General features: G+C 48.4%; 1 protein-coding gene across 1 annotated transcript in view; it reads left to right on the top strand.

Annotated features, from left to right (window-relative positions):
- Positions 1-24: 24 nt before the first annotated feature.
- FBH1 (F-box DNA helicase 1) overlaps positions 25-20,566 on the top strand; it is a 26,183-nt gene continuing 5,641 nt past the window's right edge. The window contains exons 1-17 of the mRNA XM_035566578.2: positions 25-86; positions 2,126-2,290; positions 3,687-4,228; positions 5,564-5,694; positions 6,077-6,212; positions 6,462-6,652; positions 8,567-8,683; positions 10,265-10,359; positions 11,699-11,867; positions 12,500-12,728; positions 13,716-13,803; positions 14,435-14,521; positions 16,045-16,181; positions 16,680-16,779; positions 17,268-17,389; positions 19,366-19,441; positions 20,245-20,442. Of these exons, the coding sequence (XP_035422471.2) occupies position 86; positions 2,126-2,290; positions 3,687-4,228; positions 5,564-5,694; positions 6,077-6,212; positions 6,462-6,652; positions 8,567-8,683; positions 10,265-10,359; positions 11,699-11,867; positions 12,500-12,728; positions 13,716-13,803; positions 14,435-14,521; positions 16,045-16,181; positions 16,680-16,779; positions 17,268-17,389; positions 19,366-19,441; positions 20,245-20,442 (2,584 nt within the window). The 5' untranslated portion in view covers positions 25-85. The remainder of the gene's footprint in view (positions 87-2,125; positions 2,291-3,686; positions 4,229-5,563; positions 5,695-6,076; positions 6,213-6,461; positions 6,653-8,566; positions 8,684-10,264; positions 10,360-11,698; positions 11,868-12,499; positions 12,729-13,715; positions 13,804-14,434; positions 14,522-16,044; positions 16,182-16,679; positions 16,780-17,267; positions 17,390-19,365; positions 19,442-20,244; positions 20,443-20,566) is intronic.

Genomic DNA, 20,566 nt, shown 5'->3' with positions numbered 1-20,566 from the left:
AGCGCCTCCACGGGGCGCGCCCTCTGATTGGTCGGCGGGGAGGAGGGCGGGGCCTGACCTCCGGGAGCGCGCGGGGAGCGGAGCGAGTGAGTTTGGGGAGGGGAGGGGGGACCCTTCCCTAGCAACGGAGGTGTTGCCATGGCAACGGGGGGCACCTAGCAACGGGGGAGCGGGGCGGGGGGGGCCTCGCCCGGGGAAGGGGCTTGGGGGGGGGAGCAGAGCTGGGGTTGCCATGGCAAAACGGGGGGGGTCCCTGGTTTGGGGGGGGGGGGCTTTGGGGGTTGGGGAGGGGTCCCTTGGGGATGGGGGGGGGCCTTGGGGATGGGGGGGGGGTTGGGAAGTGGGGGGGGGCTTGGGGATTTGGGGGGCTTTGGGGATTTGGGGGGCTTTGGGGATTTGGGGAGGGGGGAATGGGGGGACTTTGGGGGTTGGGGGTCCCTTGGGGATGGGGGGGGATTGGGGATGGGGGGGGTCCTTGGGAATTGGGGGGGGCTTGGGGATTTGGGGGGCTTTGAGGATTTGGGGGGGGATTGGGGGGACCTTGGGGATGGGGGGGAATTGGGGATGGAGGGGAATTAGGGATTGGGGGGGGGGGATCCTTGGAGATAGGGGGACCCTTGGGGGATGAGGGGGGGCCTTTGGGGATTTGGGGGGGGCTCGGGGATTGGGGGGGCCCTTGGAGACTGAGGGGGCCCTTGGGGATTGGTGGGAAGCCTGGGGATTGGGGGGGCCTTGAGGATGGGGGGGGGGTCCTTAGGGCTAAGGGTGGGCCTTAGCAATAGGGGACCCTTTATCAATAGGGTCTGTGGCAGTAGGGTCCTTGGTAAGGGGAGGAGGGGGCTTCACAGTGGGGGGCTCCTTTGCAGCGGGTCCCTTAGCTATTGGGGGGGTCCTCGGGGGGGGCTCAGGGGGTCCCTTGGCTGTGGGATGAGGAGGGGGCTGCCCTGAGGCACGGGGGGGCACCCCCCAGAGCCGGGGCGGCCGTGACGGGGCCTTGTGGAAGGACAAGGGCAGGGAGCCCTTTGCTGTTTGTCTTGGCTGCGGTGCCAACAGAAAAATGTGGGGAAAAGGGGAAAAACCCAGAGAATTTGAACCCCTGAGGGATCTCATCTTCTAGCCCCGGGCTTCTGGGATCGAACCTCACGCCGTGATCCTGGCACATCGGGGTTTTGATGTCCAAGGCTTGGGGGGCAGAGGCTTTGCCCCCATTCCTGCGCCCCATCTCTCATGAGACCGTGCGGAGCCCGAGCTCCCTGGCTCTGATACTCTGATATCCGTAAGAGAATCGGGGTCCTGCCGCGCTCCGCGCCATTTAAAATTTAAAATTTCAAGTGACGAGCACCGCTTCTGAATATTCACCTCCCTCGAGGCCTTCCTCGCCTTTCGTTTTCTTCCCCTTGTGGGGAGCGCGGCCTGTGGGGAGCTCAGCGCCGGCCCCGCAGGGCTGACGTGGGCGAAAAGGAGAACCCCCCCCCCCCCCGAAACCTGCTGACCCTTGGCTCCTGCTATCGATTGCCCTCACGGCTGCCAGAACTGTTCCGCAGGAGCTTATCCCCTGCCGTACAGCGCAGTAATAAAGCCAAAGTGAAGGCAGCGAGCGCCTCTTTGTTGGGAACCCTCGTATCAAGAGGAAGCCCGTCCTCTGCGGTGCTTTCGGTTTCCCTTCGTGCCTTTTCCATCATCGGGAGCTGCACTGTTCATAGTCCTGCTCCTGCCTGCCCTCCTAAAGAAGAGAGGAGCCCTTGAAGGTTTCAACAAATGCTTGCTGCCTCCCTCGGGGATGCGCGCGAGGCCTCCGTAGGGTCCCTCGGCATCCTGCTGTTTCCGCAGCCGCCTGCGTTTGCTTCTTCAGCCACCAAACGCCCGTGGATTCTGGTTTTAGCCCGTCAGCTTCTGCCAAAACTTCTCAGGCGCTGCGGGATGGAGCCAGGAGGTCGCAGGTGCAGGGGCCTCGGGCGACTCAGACTTCAGAAGCTCTGCTCTGCTTGGAGGAACCCCTGGCTGAAACGCCGGGACCGCCCTGCAAAACTTCTGAAAAGAAACTTGTGCGTCTGTTGGAGGGGTGCTCTGTGTATTCCCCTTTGCTAACCGTTTTCTTTTTCCTTGTTGCCTGCTGGCAAAGCAGTGAAGCGATTCAAAAAGATACACTTTATGGCTGGCGACTGCAGAGCTCTCGCGCGGAGCGCCGAAGGTTTGTCCTCCCTGACGCAGCCCTTGAGTCAAAAGCACAGCAGCCGGGACCTCAGCAGGGGCCTCCAGCCCAGCCAGCAGGGAAGGAGGCATCGCAAAGGTACGTTGTTTGCAAGCCCTCTGAAGCCTGAGGGATTTGGGGGAGGAAAACTTCAATAAGGTGGTAGCAAACAAGGGTTTTGGGCCATCCGTCATCGGACTCTTGCTGTTGGAGGGTGATGCCACGCAAGGTGAGTTCAAATGGGACTCAGAAATCACTAGGACAGCTTTTTTTTTTAAGCAGCACTTTGCAAATGAGGCCTCTTTAATTCATTTCTTCATCAGCATTCCGAAACGAAATGCGTTAAAATCAGCAGTAGCTGCTTGTGATTTCTTTTTTTTTCCCAAATTTCCTCTTAGCTAAGCATCGGGCTATGTTGCAGACCAGAAGGAGGACGGAAGGAACGCTCCTGGTGCTGATAAGTTTAGTCAGCGGGCGACATGGGCTGCCTGGCTGGCGGAGAAAGAAGGGAGAAGCTGCTGAGAGCATTCCCTTCCCGAGTTTTGGTTTCCTTTTTGGTCTCCAGCGCTTTCTGGCCTTGCCGCCAGGAAGTATCTGGCCAGAAATGGCTGTTTATCTCTTAAAAGCCTCAGTATCTTATCCTGGGATAGAAGCAGCCCGATACGGGCTTGGTGCTGTGATCTTCTCATGGTGCAGAGCAGCAGCCAAACCCCAGAACCCCCAAATCCTTCTCTGCAGGGCTGCTCTCAGTGAGTTCTTCTCCCAGTCTGTGCTCACGTCCGGGATTGCCCCTGCCCAGGTGCAGCACCTTGCACTTGGCCTTGTTGAACCTCATTCGGTTCCCCTGGGCCCACTTCTCCAGCCTGTCCAGGTCCCTCAAATCCACCCTTGTCCACCCATCAAATCCATATCTCAGGGGTTCAGGCACAGCTGTTTCCACCATGCTGGGAGCCTCGCTGTGCTTCTTTGGTCATCTCTGTGCCCAGGAGCTCAAGCGCGTCTGATAGGGCACCTCTGAACCTACAAAACCCCTCTGCTACCTGCACACAGGCGTGCTGCTTGCCAGGCACGCAGAGAACAGCAGCAGGCATAATTTACAGGATTTTCTACATTACTACTCCCCAGGCTTTACACGTTCCTAGCTGCAAGGTCTCTTGAGAATATTTGCAGTGCTCCTCGCCAGCCTTCCGTCCTGACCCCATCCTCCTCGCCAACCTTCCACTTTTATCCATTTTTTTAATCCTTTTTTTTTTTTTTATCCGTTCCTCCCAGCACCAGGTTATGTGGACTGTGAGAAAAGTGAATCTTGTTCTGTTGACTTCCGTAGGCCGCCAGGGAAGCTGGAGAGTTCACCTGTGATAAATTCATCTATCTGTGAGCTGAGAAATAACGAATGCCTTCCACAGCCTCTGGTTTCCTCCGTAGTTCAGTTAGGAGCAACGTGCTTTGTGCTGTTTCTGATGCTTCCCTGATGCTTTTCCTCCTCTTTCCGTAGCCCAAGGGCAGCAGAAAAGCATCACGGATTACTTCAAGATCTCCCAGACACAGCAAGTACGTGGGGAAAAGAACGTAAGAGTGAAGGAAGAGCTGCTGGACTCTGTTTTCATCGAAGCTGATGAGTCTTTCAGCAGTGTCTCCGCTTTGCTGGAGGCCAGTGGTGGTTCATCCTCCTTTCTGGAGGACGAGGACTTTGTACCCGCTCCCAGGAAAAGCTCCAGAAAACGGCCTCGGTCCTCTGCAGCTGCAGGCAGACCCAAGAGAGAGCACGATTTGTGGGGCGAGCCTGAGCAGAAGCCAGTGGTTCGTCCCAAACGTGCCCAAACCAAGCACGAACTCGATGATGTCGAAGTGGAACCGATCCCTGATGCACACTACGGGCTCCTGGGGACTCGCAGCTGGGAGGTGCCTCAGGGAAGCATCGAAGATCTCCCTGCTGAAGTCCTGAGGAACGTCTTCGCTTTCCTGCCAGTGACTGACCTGTTTCAGAGCGTGAGCCTGGTGTGTCACTGCTGGAGGGATGTAGTCAGCGATCCGCTGGTAAGCCCTGTTGATTGATTTGGGCCTGTCCTTCTCTGCTGCTCTGTTTTTTCTCAGTGTTGTGGCTTCACAGGTTGCTGTAGGTGCATCCCTGCTGTGTCTGTCTCTCTTTGTCACCTTAATTCCCTAATGCCCACATCCTTTCCATCCTTTCTTATTCATTTTTCTGATTTTTTTTGGCCTTCAGGACTGCAGTGAATACCTCCTCAGATGACAGTCTCAATACTGGGGTAACTTTCCGTGATGCGTTCTTCCCTTACGTGGAAAGAACATCCTGTAAAACTCCCCCAAATCCCCTTTCACCCTTTTCCGTGCAGGTTTTTTTGTTTGTTTTCCTGACAGGGATCATGCAGGAAATTCTGGTTATCAGAGTGGACTGTGTCCTTTCACAGCCAGTGTACATCACTGTCCCCAGCCTGCGTGTGTGTCTGTGTGTGCGGGGTCAGTTGTAGTTAAATAGTTTTACAGGAATGGCCTTTAACTCTGTTTTTACAGAGCTTGGTTCATCTGCAGTCGATGCCATCGTGGTGCAAACAGTCACAAACCCTCTGGCCGTTGTTTTGGGGGCAGCAAGGATCTCTGTGCTTCACTTAAAGGTGGCTCAGAGGCAGTTGGCACCACTCGACTTGCTCACCGTTCACTCTGTAAACCCCCAGCTTGTACAAAAAGGTTGTCCCAGCCTCATTCAGAGTGGTGGGGGACTAACCACAGCCCACGTTTTTGTAGGGTGCCAAGTTCTTCTGATAAATTTGAGTGCGCAAGGTAAGATGTCAAACAGGAGGTGTCCTGCACTCGTTGCTTTCCCAGCACAGCACGCAAGCTTTGAGCCTGACCGGCCAGCAAGATGCTTGGAAAATGCGTGCACTGAATGCTCCCTGTGCTCAAGTCCTCTCCCAAGGCTGCTCTTTGTTTTGTAACAGCCTAAAAGGCATCGCCCTGGCAGTTTTTACTGAAGAAGTCCAAGCAGCAGGGTGTAGGGCTTCATGGGCACACGGATTTTGAGCACTGAAACCCTTCTCAGAGCAGATCTGCGCAACGGTGCGGGAAATATTCTCATTCCTATAAGAACTGGACATTTGAAACCAAACTGATGTCACCCTGTTCCCATAATTCTAGAAAAACCAGCCTTTTTTAGACATGTTGACAGTCTATGAGGAGCAAGCCCTTCTCTCTTTCCTTCCCCATCTCATGCTAGGTGCCTGTTTCCATTGAGCTACAGGGACTTTTTGAAATTGGGGTCCTCTTTGGACGTCACGTTGAGTAGCTTGTCGCCAGAAGAAGCCTGTTTTCCAGTGCTCTGGGGTGAAAGGTGGTGATTTATGTTTCGCGTTCCAGTTCATTCCTTGGAAGAAGCTGTACCACCGGTACCTGATGAAGGAGGACGTGGCCCTGTGCACAGTGGAGCAGATCTTGCAGGATTTTGCCATAACAAAGCAGCATGAAGGGGCTGTCTTGGGGCTGATCAGGTAAGTCCACTTCAGCGCTTGACTTTGTAGCTGTAGATCCTCAGGCCTCTTTGCTTTGGGTCTCGTCCCGTTTTATCCTGTGAATTGCCGGAAGAGAAGTGGGTTTGTCTTCTAAACGGGTAGGGGATCTACAGAAATATGAGGAAGGAGGAATTATTTTAACAACAGAAATCACCAGGGGTGGTATAGAATTAGGCAAAAAAGCACCGCCTTCTTCCTCTTCTTTGCTGAGAGCTCAGGTAACGAGCTTGGATGCCAGCACCCGACAGGCGAATCCCCAAATAAAAAAAAAATAGCGTTGTTTTGCTTTGGAGAGGGCATTTTCCTGTAAGCTCACTTGATAATGCTTATTTACACACCCTGCTGCTCCCGTTCTGTGCAGGTACGTCTCTGCCATTCCCACCAACAGGAAGGTAGATCCCGGCGTGGTTCTCCCACTCCTGAGGAGTCATCACCTCTTCTCCCAGGCTGAGGTCTGCATCGCCAACACGCTGCCCCACTTACAGAGCAGGACGGGGGTAGGTTTTATTCCTCTCCTTCATCCCCAACAGCTGCTGGTGCTTTGAGGTTGTATCTCCCCTCTCACATCTAGTTTTCCCTCTGGAGTTTTACTCTGTGCTGTTCAGGGTGACTGAAGAGAATTTAACTATTCATCATGGCATAAGTGGTTTTTTTTTTTTTTTTTTTTTTGAGTTTGAAGCAGGGTTTACCTGTTTCTAAAGGTTCAAAGCTTTTTGCTCAGTCTTCCTTGTTGTTCCCTGCACCAGCCTGAGAACGTGTGGGCCGTAATCACAGCTATGGTGCTTTTCTCCGACGGCGTCCACGATATCCAAAAGCTGATAGCATGTCTGCAGAGACCCTCCTCTGCCCTGTCCGTCGTGGACGTGACCGAGACCCTTTACTGCATAGCCACGCTGCTGTATGCGATGAGAGAGAAGAGCATTGCCATCACTAACAGGTGAGGAGTGGAGAGATGCTTCCTGCCCGACTGCCCCTTTCAAGGCATGGCAATATGTGATATTCGCAGTGAATATATGCTAGTGAGCATATATTCTGTTCCTGTTGGTTCGGGCTCTCCAGTTCCTTCGTGCATGCAGTTTCTTGGGAACATTGTGTATAACCATAGCCTTCTGCAGGAACGTTTGGGAGCGTTGCCTTTAGATTTGCTTTGATTCCTGGACTGTTTCAGAATCCACTTGTTTTTCAGAAGAACAAGTCTCGAGTCCATTTATTTATTCGAGAAAAATAACTTCTTTTCAGAAACAAAAGCAGATTTCAAAGCAACTGTAGAAATTTCTGCTTAGAATTAGATAAGTATCAGTTAAAACAGTGCATTTATTACTTTGTTGAGACTAGTTACTCACTTCTGTCTTCTTAAATGATGCTACAAGTCCCCTGGGCCCTCAGTGCCTGTGCTTAGCAGTCTATTCTGCACCTTCTGGTCACAGAGGTGCCTGGTAATGCAGGTCAGAGCCCAAAGGTTGCTTCAGAATTGCAGTGAGGGCGAGGTAAGGATTAAGGACACACATAAATTCACGTAAGACTGGAAAGGAACTGCACTGGAAAACAAATCTATAGCCAGAAAGACGACGGTTCTGTAAGTTGCCCTCTGCAAGTTCTAGTCCAGCCTGAGTTCATCCTCTGTTTAACCATGGGCTGTGTGCTCGTGCGACCAACCACGGAAATCAGGATGCTTGTTTGGCCTGTCAGTGACTGCTAATTGCTGGCTAAATTCATTAACTTGAGTAAACGTCTGTGGAAGATGTGGCAGACAGAGGGCGTCACTCACCAGTAGTCAAAGTCACCCACATCCCCTCTCCATCTCCTTGAACAACCTACACTAGGAGAAATATGAATGACCACCTCTCTTCTGCCATCATCTCTTCAAACCACACTGGGATTTTGATTATAAGGAGGAAAAATGTCCTTGAGGAACTGTCTGGGACCTATTTGCAGCTCCTAGAGCAACCAGTGAGTCTGAGCGTGCAGGTCACCTAATGTGAGACCCAAAGTCTTTCTGGGAATCTGTCCTAGAATCTGGCCCAGGGTGGCAGCTGGTAGGTCCCAGGAACAAAGCTGCACTAAAAGAGTTAAACCACAGTAGTGGCAAGCCTGACGTAGGACAGTGAACTTGGAGGGAAATTAATTTAAAACCACAGAGTCACTGGGCTGCTCTCTTTGCAGTACCAAAGCCCCATGAAGCATTGTCAGGGCTAGCACACTTGTATAAAATAATTATATGACAGTTACTGAAACTAATTCACTTTAGAGGTCTAAATTAGCCCCAGGTTCTCTCTCAGGCTGCCCCGGACTCTTGCTGATGGTGGTTTGGCAGAACACAAGGGTTCTGTGGACTCTGCTCCCACTTCTGTGGACTCTGCTGCCTGTTCACGTTTCCGTGACAGAGCCTGGAACACAAACTTTGCAAACCCCTATCAGCAGCAAGGGAGAGGCCACAAACAGAGCTGTCCCCGCAGCGCCTTTGCAGTCACTTTTCAAGGTATCACTAACTACATTTTATAGTAATATTGTCTTTACAACTCACTAAAGCGCTCGCTGGAGCCTTCCTCCTGCAGTTTGTTCCAGCGTTGTCTCAGATCTTCGTGCCTGATGCACTGGGGTATCCTCAGTGCTGCACAGTGCAGGCAGCAGAAAACTTTCTAATGAGCTTCAACAGAAAAGCTGTTGGCTTATTCCCTTCGGAAAAGAGTTTGGGTCCTACCACTTTGCTGGAAAAGGTGGCTTGCTTGGGCTTTGTGCGTTCCTCTGTTGGAAGCATTCAAAATGTTGGTGTCTTTCAGGTGGCTGCAGGATTTTAATTTGTTCCTGATGATTTCCCAATGATAGATTCCCTTTTTTTCCTTTCTGCCAGGATCCATTACAATGTTTTCTACTGCTTGTATCTGATGGAAAATGCTTCAGTAACTATGCCACAGATGATACAAGAGGAAACACAGTCTTCACAGTGCAGACAGGACTTCTGGTCCAGGTAATGATATTATAGGTGGTCCCAGAAGGTCACCGGTGGAATGGTGAACCCTGGATATGGAGCAAACATCTCATGGCAAGGCCTAGTTGACAAGACTACAAGATTCCTACGGATTGGTACAAAACCTTATTCTACTCCTTGCCATCTTCTGCCTGAATTCTTAGAAGAAAAGCAGAGGCAGACCTTAAATCTGGAAAAATTAAATTACTGGATTTAGAAGTCTTTATTAACCAATGGGGCTAGGTGTTGGTGGAACACTGTGATGGCTACTGAAATTTTGCACAGCCTGAATCACCCCGAAATGCCCTCCCAATTCATGGCTCTCCCTAAGATAAGAGGCCTTGGAAAGAGGAGAGAATTCGTGCTATAATTTTAACAGCCAGTTCCTCGAGAAGTGCAAGCTGCAGTCGTGCAAAATGGGGGCTGGCTTGCTGGTGATGTTACTGTAGTGCAAGTAATGTGCTGGTTTTTTTAATAAGAATGTTATTTTCTGTGAATGGGAGGAAAGAAGACACCAGCTGCAGGATATTGATTCAGCTCCTGTTTTCTGGATCCTGTTGGATAACTGTTATTTATTAACTGTTACATATACAGCTGCTATAATTTATCACTGGTTGGCTGCCTAGGAAGGAAGGGAAGGTAGGAGTGAAACAGTTCCAGGGCCTGCAGAGAACCAGGCTTGATGCCCCTTCTGTTGCAGTTATCCTGGGCTGAGTCACTGAGCCTCCTTGTCCTCATCCCCAGTAACGCCTTCATCCCTCACAGAGGCCCAGCAAAGATAAATCCTATAAAATCACTGATGATTTAAGGTGCGACAGTGATAGAGGCCATAATGAAAAAGAAACCCAACAGATGTTGGGTTTCATTGCATCTTGGTTTCCCAGCCCTTTCACTCTTTCCTTTGTAAGTCTTTTTTTTTTTTTTTTTTTCTAAGCAGAAATTAGCTTGTTCCATAAAAAAAAATAAGTCCTGGGGGCTGTGAAATGTCAAGGATACTTAAAGAAGGCTTTCAGCACTTACACATCCTATGGGGGAGGCCCCTGTGAGAAGAGCTGGTTCGTGCTGATTACAGGTTTCAGAGCTTTATGAATAAAACAATTGCACTCCAGCTGGAAGTGCTGAATGCCTTTCTAAACATTAATCAAAGCTCTCAACTCCCATGTGAGGCAGGGGTAATTGATGTCCTACACTGAAGAATACGAGAGCAGTTTGAGATACATGCTCCTAAAAGCAACAAAACACCCCAAACCTAAGTTGCTGTTTGTTTTCAATGAACCTAAGCCGATGAGGTGCCCAATTCGTTTTGAAAGCATGGCTTAGGGCCCTTGAGGAGATCTTTTCCCATGTAACCTTCCACGAGGTTTACTTTTTAGTTTTGCACTCTCCAGGCTTTTCTTACTCAGCGGAAGGGGCTGCTCTTCTCATTTGCACAATGACTACAGTGCCACATTCCTGCTTGTGGGGTGGGAGAAATCACTCGTGGGTTTCCTTCTGCCGTTAGTACATTTGGTTTTGTGGCAGGATTTTTCTTCTTAATTCCTTTTGCTCCTTTGTGTGTTTTTTTTTCTTTTCATTTTTTAGTTGTTTGTCCGAAGTGAAACTGACTCACGAACAGCAAAGGATTTTGAATCACAAAATTGAGCGTGGTCAAGTGGTGAAAATTATGGCATTTGCAGGTAAGAGCCAGAAATTATGCTGTAAGAATAAGTGAGTAGCCTCTAATTCTGCTCCTTCCCTCCCTGCTTCTTCTGCCTGAGGAACCGTGTGGATTTCAGGGGATCAACCTTACCTTTAATCACTGCAAAAATCAGAGAAAGCTTTTGCAGAGGAATAGGAACGGTGGCTACCACTGTGCAAGCTGCTTAAATGTCGTGGTGGGGCACAGTGCTGGAAACGAGCGTGTGGGCACTGCTGATGACTGCCCAGAGCAGGTTGTCAGGAAGCCAGGAGAGGAGAAGCGACTCCCCACGTGTTGCTTCATCGTGTGCTGAGTCTGTTTCACGGTGTTATTGCCTGCAGGCCACTAGACGGAGCTGCTCTTACTTGATCAGACTTAGCACCTCTGTAGGAGCAACGCAAGCCAAGAAATCGTCTGCACTTGCACTCTGTTTTGAAAAGGGGAATCACTAAAAATCAAGGAAGCTTATTTAAAGAGAAAGGGAGAAGTAAATCATCTCCCTTCACCTGCAGAGTTTCCTTTAAAGACACCCTGCTGGGGGCTCAGAGCTAATTCCTGTTCTCTGCCAAGTTACGCACAGAGCTAAGCAGCACAGTACAGAAGCCACCGTTGGTGGTTTCTGATGTCTGGAAAAAGCCACGAACTCTTGACAATTCCTGTGTAACTGCAACAAGGCAGAGCAGAAAAAGAGCTTGAGGAGCTGCTGGCAAAAAGTACAAAGCCTTGTAACCCTTCTCCAAAGGTGAAGATCCTTGCGAAAGGGTCTGTTAGCGAAATGCAACGCAAAGGATGCCTTAGAGTGAGTGAAGCCGTGGTAGAAAAGCTGAAAGTGTTTCTGCATCTATGCTCTGCGTACAAGGTCTTGGAAGCACCGGATCCTTCCCTAGGGGGTCCACCAAAGATTTGATGTCAAATTCAAGCAAGAAATGTGGTGGATGAAATATACTTCGGTACTGTTCATTTCGTGGTCTGGGCTGTATCGCCCAAAGGAAAGGAACCCATGAATCATTTAAAAGAGCAATTCTAACATTTCATTTACCAAGCTTTCTCTCAAGGGGACCGGTATTTTCACGTGTGCTCAGAATTCTAGAATATTGGGTAGCAAAATGCTTTTTTTAAAAAGCTTTTTGGCTGCAGAATGTGATTTTTCAAAACCGCTCTGCTCCGCGGCTTCTGCTGATTTCATTTGAGGCGGTGAAGAAATTCCCATTAGCTGCAAATAGCCCTGCGGTGCCACTAGGACAGCAGCGGAGGGGGAAGGTAAAGCTGCTAAAACTGGGCAGGTTTGTTCGTTCATTCCTGTCGATGATTTTTGGTTACTCTCCTCTGTTCTCCAGGTACAGGAAAGACCTCGACTTTGGCCAAGTACGCGGAGAAGTTTGCCAACCTCAAATTCCTTTACGTGTCATTTAGCAAAGCTGTTGTGGAGAGGGGAAAATCTGTCTTCCCCAGAAACGTTACGTGCAGGACTTTCCATTCATTAGCATTTGGAAGCGTTGGCAAATAGTGAGTGGGGATTTTCGATTCGTTTGCTGAAGACCAGGGGAGAAGGGAATACATGGCAGGAAAGGAAGGTCTGATTGTGAAGTAATTATCCTCAACTCAAGGAAGCAAAAATAATGGCAGGAAACACTTGATTTCTTTTAGCTGCCTCACTCCAGACTCTTAATTGCCTTGTGATTCAGTGGCAAACCCACTCTAAACTCTGCTTTTCTTCAGCAGAGAAGGGGGTTTTGTAACCTGAGTTGTTCTAAGGATTCAGTTTCCAGCACCATCAGCACTTCTGTTGGGGCATCTGTGCTGCAGGCAGAAGGGAAAATGAGCCGTGGCACAAAAGAGGAGAGGAATCCTCCTGCCTGGCTCTGAAAACAATCCGTAATTGCTGGGGTGAACAATGGGAATACCTCTCTGGCTTGACGTTTTGTCTATGAAAATCTATAAAATGAACGAGTTTTTGCTTCCACCAGGAATACAGTGAGGTTAAGTAGGTGCAGATTTTTAAGACGTTCCATTACTAGGTTAAAGTGGGGTATATAAAACAGCTTCTCTACGTATTAGTGTGCAACATGACCTATCTTTTCCGGTAGGCTTTTTGTGTATGTTTCAACATCTCTTATTTTTCACCATCTGTGGCACAGCTATAAAGAAAAAGGCAAGCTGAACGTGTCTAAGCTGACAGCTTATACCATGAGCTTCCTCATCCGGAACCGTGCTGGACAGTCTCTGGTCATAAGAGGAAAAACAGTCCTGCAGACCCTCGAAAACTTCTTTTCCTCTTCAGATGAAGAGATCTGTGAAGAGCACACTCCTATTTGGTTCATAAACACCCACGGAGAGAAAAAACTTGTCAGCCAAGAAGAAAAGAAAGTAAGTACCCATGGTGAAAGAAGAGTCGGGCTGCAAGGTGTAGAATATTTCTATAGGGGCTGTAGTCATCCCTTAGCTCTCATAGTTCATGGGTATTCGTGCTTCAGCTGTAAGAAATGACTGTCAAAACCTATTCTGGCGACAAATCCAAAGGAACCGGGCCTGATCCCTTCGCACAGCCGGTTTTTAGACAGGAGATTTACAACTGTTGCTGCTCAGTGCAAATGTTTCTTCCCTGTAACAAAACAGAGAAAGGATTTTATGTATTTGTATCAGTACCTCAGGGGCACTGTGACATTGTGTGTGGAGATGATAAACATTTTTGTTGTAATTTTGATACACAAAGCCAAAGCCAAGCATTCTAATCTGGAGCACAAATGTCCTAACAAGCCTTAAAGGACTGGCACTGTGGACAACGTGGGCTGGAGTCGTGGAGAAAATAAGCCTTTCTGCTCTGCCTTGATAGCAGCTGATCAGATCCAGCCCAGCTGGCACAAATCCTGTCTGCAGTTGTTGCTGCTGGCAGGGAATGAATTGTAAGCCTCAAAATATTAAATACCTTTAAACACCTCGCAAGCCATGCAGAGAAACACAAATAAATACGAGGTCTGTGTAAGTGTACAGAAGGTAGGGGGTCTTGTTTCATGTTGTCCTAATAGCTGGACCAAAGAAATGTTCTTTTCAGGAGGCTGCTGCTGGAAAAGACTGCTCTGGGGAGAAGTTAACTTGTAGTGAAACAAAAGAGAAAAAGGAGGAGAAAGGCTTCAGAGAATTAGACGTGGACAGGCTATATTTTAAGCCAGTAGGAAAAGTTCAATAGGAAGTTGTCTGGAAGCAGGGAAGGAATTTGGGAGGGATATTGCATTTAAATGCTGCAAGCTGATAGCTTGCCTGTACCAGCTGCTCTGCCATCTCAAGGTCTGCTCTGCCTGGACTATTTTTCTGCTTGAAGCAAATTATCCTGACCTTTCTGTTTACTTTTTCTAGATCAATGTGGAAGAAGCAAAAGAGATATGGCACAACATGAAGGACCTGAACGGAGATGTAGAGAAGAAATACAAGATAACTTGTGATGGTAAGAGAGTACAGATGTCAAATAGCCTTCAGGTGAAGAGCAGTAATACAAAACTGAAGGGATACATGCCTCTTACTGCTGGCTGTGTACCAGGAATAAGCTTCAAAAAGTACAAAATTCCTGTTCGGCTGCCACTAGCTCACCAGGGAGCCCAAAAGCAGGAGGTTTACACTTTTCCTACTTGGCCTCAGAGTTGGTGGAACTATTTGGATGTGTGTGATTGGCAGCAAAGTCACGGAAATTCTGTGTCAGACAGAGGGCAGATGAGTGCTAACAGAGGGAGTGCTTCTTGCTGACACCAGCACACCCTTTCCTCTTCTTGGCATCTGTGAGATAGTGCCAGGGGTGGCTTGTACTGGGGAAAACCTTCTTCCTTGTCATCTCCTTTGTGCAATTATGCATCAGCATAGTTGCCTTCCACCAGTGCAGTCAGGCTGCTTTTTTTTTTTACTTTATTTCATCCTTCACACAGCCGAAGAGGGACAAGCAACATCTGGGAGCAACGGAATTTTGCAACCCTCCTAAATGTCATGCGACTTCCAAGCAAGGAGTAGGGCCAGAAGTTGCTTTTCTTAAGAGATCACGACAAGCAAATGAGCTTCTCACTGACACGCTTTGTTCTTTCTCTCAGGATATTTGAAACTCTGGCAGCTCAGTAAGCCTCAGCTTTCAGGATATGATGCCGTTTTTGTCGATGAAGCACAGGACTGCACCCCAGGTGAGTGGTGGCAGGAGAGCTGCAACCTTCCCAAGCACCTTACAGACAGCACGTTGGTGTGCTCAGGAAGGGTGGGTGTGAGAAGTAGCACAGTTTAAAAATGTCTTTCTTTCAGCTGTAACATTATAACTGACCCTTCACTTGGTCCCAGATCCTTGCAAACTGAGGAAAGCAGCTTGCAGTAGCAGCAGGGTACAGGAGAACATATGCAGCAGCAGAGGGGCAGTAGCTTTTCATAGCTTTGGGCATCCAGACATGCCATCCAGCCCATTTTGCTAGTGCTTTGCTTTAACAGCATAGCCAAGGATGTAACTTATTGCAAAAGCAGAGAGATGTTCAGTGGTTCAGCTATCAGAAGAGCAGAGCTGCTCCATCCCAACCAGGCACAGCATGCAGGTCTTGCCTGTTCCTTGCACCACTCTGGGAGTTCCTGAGTGTTGGGGTTTAACCCAGCAGACAGCTAAGCACCACACAGCCGTTTGCTCAGTTCCTCCCTGCCCTCCCACATGGTATTAAAATCAGAAGAAAAGTTCAGGAACTCCTAGGTTGAGATAAGGACAGTTTAAGAAAGAAAAAAAAAATAAGTTTAGGAAAAAAAAAAAAAAGAATAAAATAAGAATAAAAAAAAAAGAAATGCACAACTTAATCGCTCACCACTCACCAACCAGTGGCCACTTTGTCCCTGAGCAGCAGGAGCCCTTCTGGCCAGCCCCCTCGGTTTTATTGCTCAGCATGACATCTTATGGTATGGAACGTCCCTTTGGCCAGTTGGGGTCAGCTGTCCTTGCTGTGTCCCCTCCCAGCTTCTTGTGCACCCTCAGCTTCCTTGCAGGGCGGTATGAGAAGCTGAAAGTCCTCGATCCAGTGTAAGCACTGCAACAACTAAAAAGTGGGCGTGTTATCAGCGTTATTCTCATCCTAACCCCAAAACACAGCACCGTACCAGCTACTAGGAGGAAAATTAACTCTATCCCAGCCGAAACCACTGAGCCATGTAGCAGAAGACTGTCGGCTTTCTTTGCCAGAGATATGAGGAGTAGCTCTCTGTTGTAAAGCAGGTTGAATTGTTTCTGCCAGGGGGTCTAGGTGGATTGAATTGTGTGCCGAGGAACACAGGAAGCGGGACAGAAGATGGTTTGGTCTTTTCAGCAGCTGTTAGGCTTCATCAGACCATCTCCCACTTGTACTCTTTGGACACTGGGACTTGGGGGATTTGGCTGTGCTTTCACAGCTGTGTGTGATGCAAGCAGTTGTTCTGGCAGCATGACAGAGCCTTGTGCATGCTGTCTGAAGGGGACTGCGGGGCTAAAATACTGGGAGGATGCTTGCAGAGCTTCTAATGTGCTGCACGATTCCCTTTGCTGCTCCGCAGCTCGCTTTCTCCTGCAGCTGTGCTGACCTCATCTTAAACGCCGTGAGTTGTGAGGAAAGAGATCTTGCCTCGATACAGGAACATGATAATTCACAGTTCCCTCTTGCTTTATGAGCAGGCTCCCCTTTAATGCTCTGATGTTTTCCTGCAGCCATCGTGGATATTGTGCTCTCACAGACGTGCGGCATAATCCTCGTGGGAGACCCTCACCAGCAGATCTATAGCTTCCGAGGTGCCGTCAATACCCTCTACACGGTGCCTCACACCCACATCTACTACCTGACCCAGGTAAGATGAGGATTTGCTGCTCTCTTTCTCTGGTCAGATGCCAGATGCAGTAGAAAATGTCTCATGCCCTTCTTCAGAAGGCATCTAGCTGCCAGACTTCTTGAGTTCACCATCATGGAGTATTTGCTGCTCCTGGATTAGTGGCATACTCTTCAAACTCTGCACCCACTGTGCTGGAGTGATCCCACCTTGTCGTTAGGAAAGGTGCGTGGCTTGAAAAATGGGTAGTGGGGTATTGGTTTTTTGGCCTGATTAACAATGCAGCTACACAATTTTCACAGCTAACATAAGGGAGGAACCTTTAGGACTCTTTGCAGAATGAATCAGATTAAAACAAGACAGCCTGGAACGGCTCGGGGGGGATTTGGGTGCTTTTTCTAAGAGAAACGTTGTCCAGAAGGTTGGTGGAAGTCGTATTCTCTCTATATAGTAATACTTTTGTAGGTTATAATGACTTCTTCTTTTCCTGCTTTCTGTTTCCTTCCTTTTTCCACGTAGAGTTTCAGATTTGGTCCTGAAATAGCTTACGTTGGAGCAACCATTCTGGATGTCTGCAAGAGCGTCAGGAATAAGACGTTAGTGGGTGGAAACCAAGAGGGTAAGTCGTGTCGGTGGCAGGTCTGTTTGGCGCCTGCGAGTCACAGAGCTACCAAAGCTTAGAATCATAGAATCCCAGAATGGTTTGGGCTGGCAGGGACCTCAAAGCCCACCCAATTCCACCCCCTGCCATGGCAGGGACACCTCCCAGCAGGCCAGGCTGCCCCCAGCCCCATCCAGCCTGGCCTTGGGCACTGCCAGGGATGGGGCACCCCCAGCTCCTCTGGGCAGCCTGGGCCAGGGCCTCACCGCCCTCGTAATAAAGAATTTATGTCTCCCTGGAGCCTTCTCTTCTCCAGGCCGAGCACCCCCAGCTCCCTCAGTCTGTCTCCACAGGAGAGCTGCTCCAGCCCTTTGATCATCCTCATGGCCTCCTCTGGACTCACTCTAATAAGCCCATCTCAGGATTAATCCTGATTTATGAGAATCTTTGTTTTTTAAATATCTAGTTTCCAACTGCCCTGGCTGACTGGGAATTTCTTTGCGCAGGTGATGTGAGAGGCAGCATGAAAGGGAAGATAACAATCCTATCACGAAGCAATTTTAATGTGTTCGAGGACGCTGTGAGGCTTACTGGGAGACAGGGGCAGATTAAAATACGTGTGATTGGGGTAAGGAGAAATTGCCATTGCATCTTTTGTGTCTCCGGGCCTGCAGCAGTGACACCTTTGTAGGTCTTGAAATAAGCGTGGTCACTGTTGTCCTTAGCACCCAGGTTTAAAATTAACACTCAGGGAGAAAGCCTGGTTATTTGGAGCAGCTGTTCCTCAAACCCATGCAAGCGTGGCTCCCTTTTTAGGATCATCCGTCTGTGCGGTGTGGCCTCTTATTTCATCGGGTTCAAATGAGGCAGCAGCAGCTCCAGTCTGCTGGACAGGGCGAGGGAAGAGTGACACATGGCTGCAATACGTCACTGCGACTGTTTGCAGTAGATGGAGTGCTGCTAATTGCTTTTGGCTGCTGGCAGCATCACTGTGATCCTGTATTAGGGAAATAAAAATCAGCTCTAATTGCAGGCAGAGTGTAAGCACCCTCCTCGTCTCTGCCAGCAAGGAAAGGCAAGCTGTGCCCCGAGAGAAGAAACATTTTTCAAGCTCTCTTGTGAGACAAAGACAGCAGTTGAAGCTGGAGGTGACCCTGGGGCTTGTAGATGCAGTGATCACTCCTAATTTCCAGTCCTGTGGTGGGCTGGTCCCAGTCTCAATATATCCAGGAAAGCCTGGGTAAGCTGGTTTGCCAGCCTTGCTGGTGAGGGGAATTGAGATTTCCAGCAATGCTGAACATTAAACCCTCGAGGAAGCTAAGCTAAGGCTGCACCTAGCTACCCTTCACCTTTCTCTGACTTCTGTCACTTCCATTTCACTTTTTTTCTGCATCAGTTTGAATGTTAATGTTCTTCGAGCCATGGAGTAATTCAGCATCTAGAAGGTAAACGTATTTGATAATAAATCTGAAACTGAATAAATTGGAGTGTTTCTCATAGGGTCTTTATTAGAAACAGGTAAAATTCTGATCTTTTAAACTCTGTGGGTTGAGATATCACCTCTGAAAGATTCACTGGAAAACTCAGAGCATCAGAATCTTTGCAGTTCTGAGGTCTGCACTGAATTTTCATCTGAATCTTCACAGTTCTTCAGGTCTGCACTGAATTTGCATCTGCAAAAAGCACCCATCTATCTGAAGCAGGAGCCCGTGTGTGCATGTCTGCAGAAATTCACGTGCTTAAATTGCAGGGACGTTTTAACAATGCTCCCCGTTTCAGAAGCATCAGAAGAATCCTTAGTCTTCAAACTCTGAAACACGGATAGCTGTGATTTAATCTGAGATCCTGTTCTGCACCTAGAAATGTAAAAGCACAGAGAATGAACAGCTGTCCTAGTGCTGAATGTGTTTGAGGAAGAACCTGGTGTTCTGAGTTTCAGGCTGATATTTTAAGTTCTTTTTTTTTTTTTTTTCTTTTTCTACTGGGAAGTTGCATTTTGGAATTGAGGAAATGCTTGAACTGACTGCCCCACAGCAAAATGCTCATCTGTCCTTGCGGTTTTAGCATTGTGGAGTGAGAAGTGTAAGCTAAGACCGAGGCCTTCGAGAGAACAAAACAAAAGAAACTGGGAAACAAGGAGGGGGAGATATTTACTTTCTGAAAGTAAATATTGCCAAAGCGGAGCATTTTGGTTTGGTTTACATTACTAAAACACCTACAGGCAGTTTATCAAGCCTGTCTGCCTTGTGGTGGTCCATCATTTCAGGAAAGAGGCTGCAGCTGGCTCCTGCAGAACAACATCAAGTCCGTAGGCCAGGAGCATTTACAGCACAACAGATTATCTAAAGTTTGTTTTAACAAAGCAATGCACAGCTATTAGAAGCTAAAATGAACAAAACATTAAACTGTTTGTTAGTGAAAGAGGTAACATAATAGGAATAATTTTCCCTCTGCATCTTCAACACGTTTCCTTTATTCCCTCCCTCATCAATAACCACTGGGCCCTGTTGGCTTATCTAGAAACTCCAGGCAGCACCTTTTCTTGTGTATTTAAAAAAAATAATTGTTGTGGTTTTTTGTTTTTTTTTTTTTTTCTTTTCATAGGGGCTTGCCTGTTTTGGCCTGAGCAGGATTTATGATATTTGGAAGCTCAGCCAACCCGCAGATGAGCGGAAGGAAGGTGAGTACATCCTCACCCTCCTTTCTGTGAGCCTCGCTCCAGCAGCACTGACGTTTTAGTGCAATGGAAGGCTTCTTGGTGTTTTATTTTATATTTCCTCAGGCCGATGTGGCCTGGCTGCTGTTAATACCAGAGAGGCAGAACCTGGGGGGCTGCGTTATGCAGCCCTCTGCAGTTTCCTTCTGCCATGCCTTGAGTACAAGAGACCGATAAACGGCTATAAACCGATAGGTTGGGATTTTTTTTTGCCTTTTGTTTTCTGATTTAATTTCATTTTTCATTTGTCAAAAGGCTTTTCCTGTTTGGTTGGTTGATTGTTTTTTTTTTTTTTTTTTATAACTATAACCTAGTTTGTCGAATGCTCTGTCACATGGTTCCTTTTCTCTCGTGGGTATCGTTTAGGAAATGAGTCATTCATTTAAAATCTCCCTCTGCCTTGGCAGCGATTTGTGTGCATTGTTATGTACAGAGCAGAGAACAACAAACAAGTTACTGAACTGCCAGAGGGGGATTGTGTGATTGATCATATACGTGTCGTTACTGGTTCTGGAATACGAGACACTTGGAAAACTCCTCTCCATCTGGGTAAAAAGAAGTAATAATGCAGGTTGGAAGGGCCCTAGGGCTGTCTCTGGTCTGAGTCCCGTCTCCAGGCTCTGAAGATCCCATTAGAGCCTTTCCAGACTGCTCAGTTTTTCCCCTCAATTGTGAATTTTTTACTCCGAAATTTGATCAGAAATCAAAAATGCCTTCTATTATATGTGCCTGTAAAGTTAACGTGTCCTCTTCTACATTCTCCTCAGCAAACCTTGTCATAAATGACCCCTTTATCAGAAGATGGGAAGAAACCGATGGCTTCATCGGTTTGAGGGACTACGCAACGCGCATCGATGACAAGGAGCTGCAAGTGAAGATTGCAATAGTGGAGAAATACAAAGAGCGGATGCCTGAGCTGGTGCGGAAGATTGAGAGCAGCCACGTGTCACGAGAAGCTCTGGCAGGTAAAGCTGAGCCAAGTCTTAGAGAAACAAACTCGGGTCTTTTTTCACTCCAGCTTCAGTGCTGAATCCACCTCATCCTGCACAGAGGCTGCGCTTGGGTTAAGCCAGCCTTTTAGGGAGAAGG

This window comes from Cygnus atratus, chromosome 1, assembly GCF_013377495.2.
Source record: "Cygnus atratus isolate AKBS03 ecotype Queensland, Australia chromosome 1, CAtr_DNAZoo_HiC_assembly, whole genome shotgun sequence".
Classification (NCBI taxonomy): Eukaryota; Metazoa; Chordata; class Aves; order Anseriformes; family Anatidae; genus Cygnus; species Cygnus atratus.
This window is presented reverse-complemented; position numbering and strand designations above follow the sequence as displayed.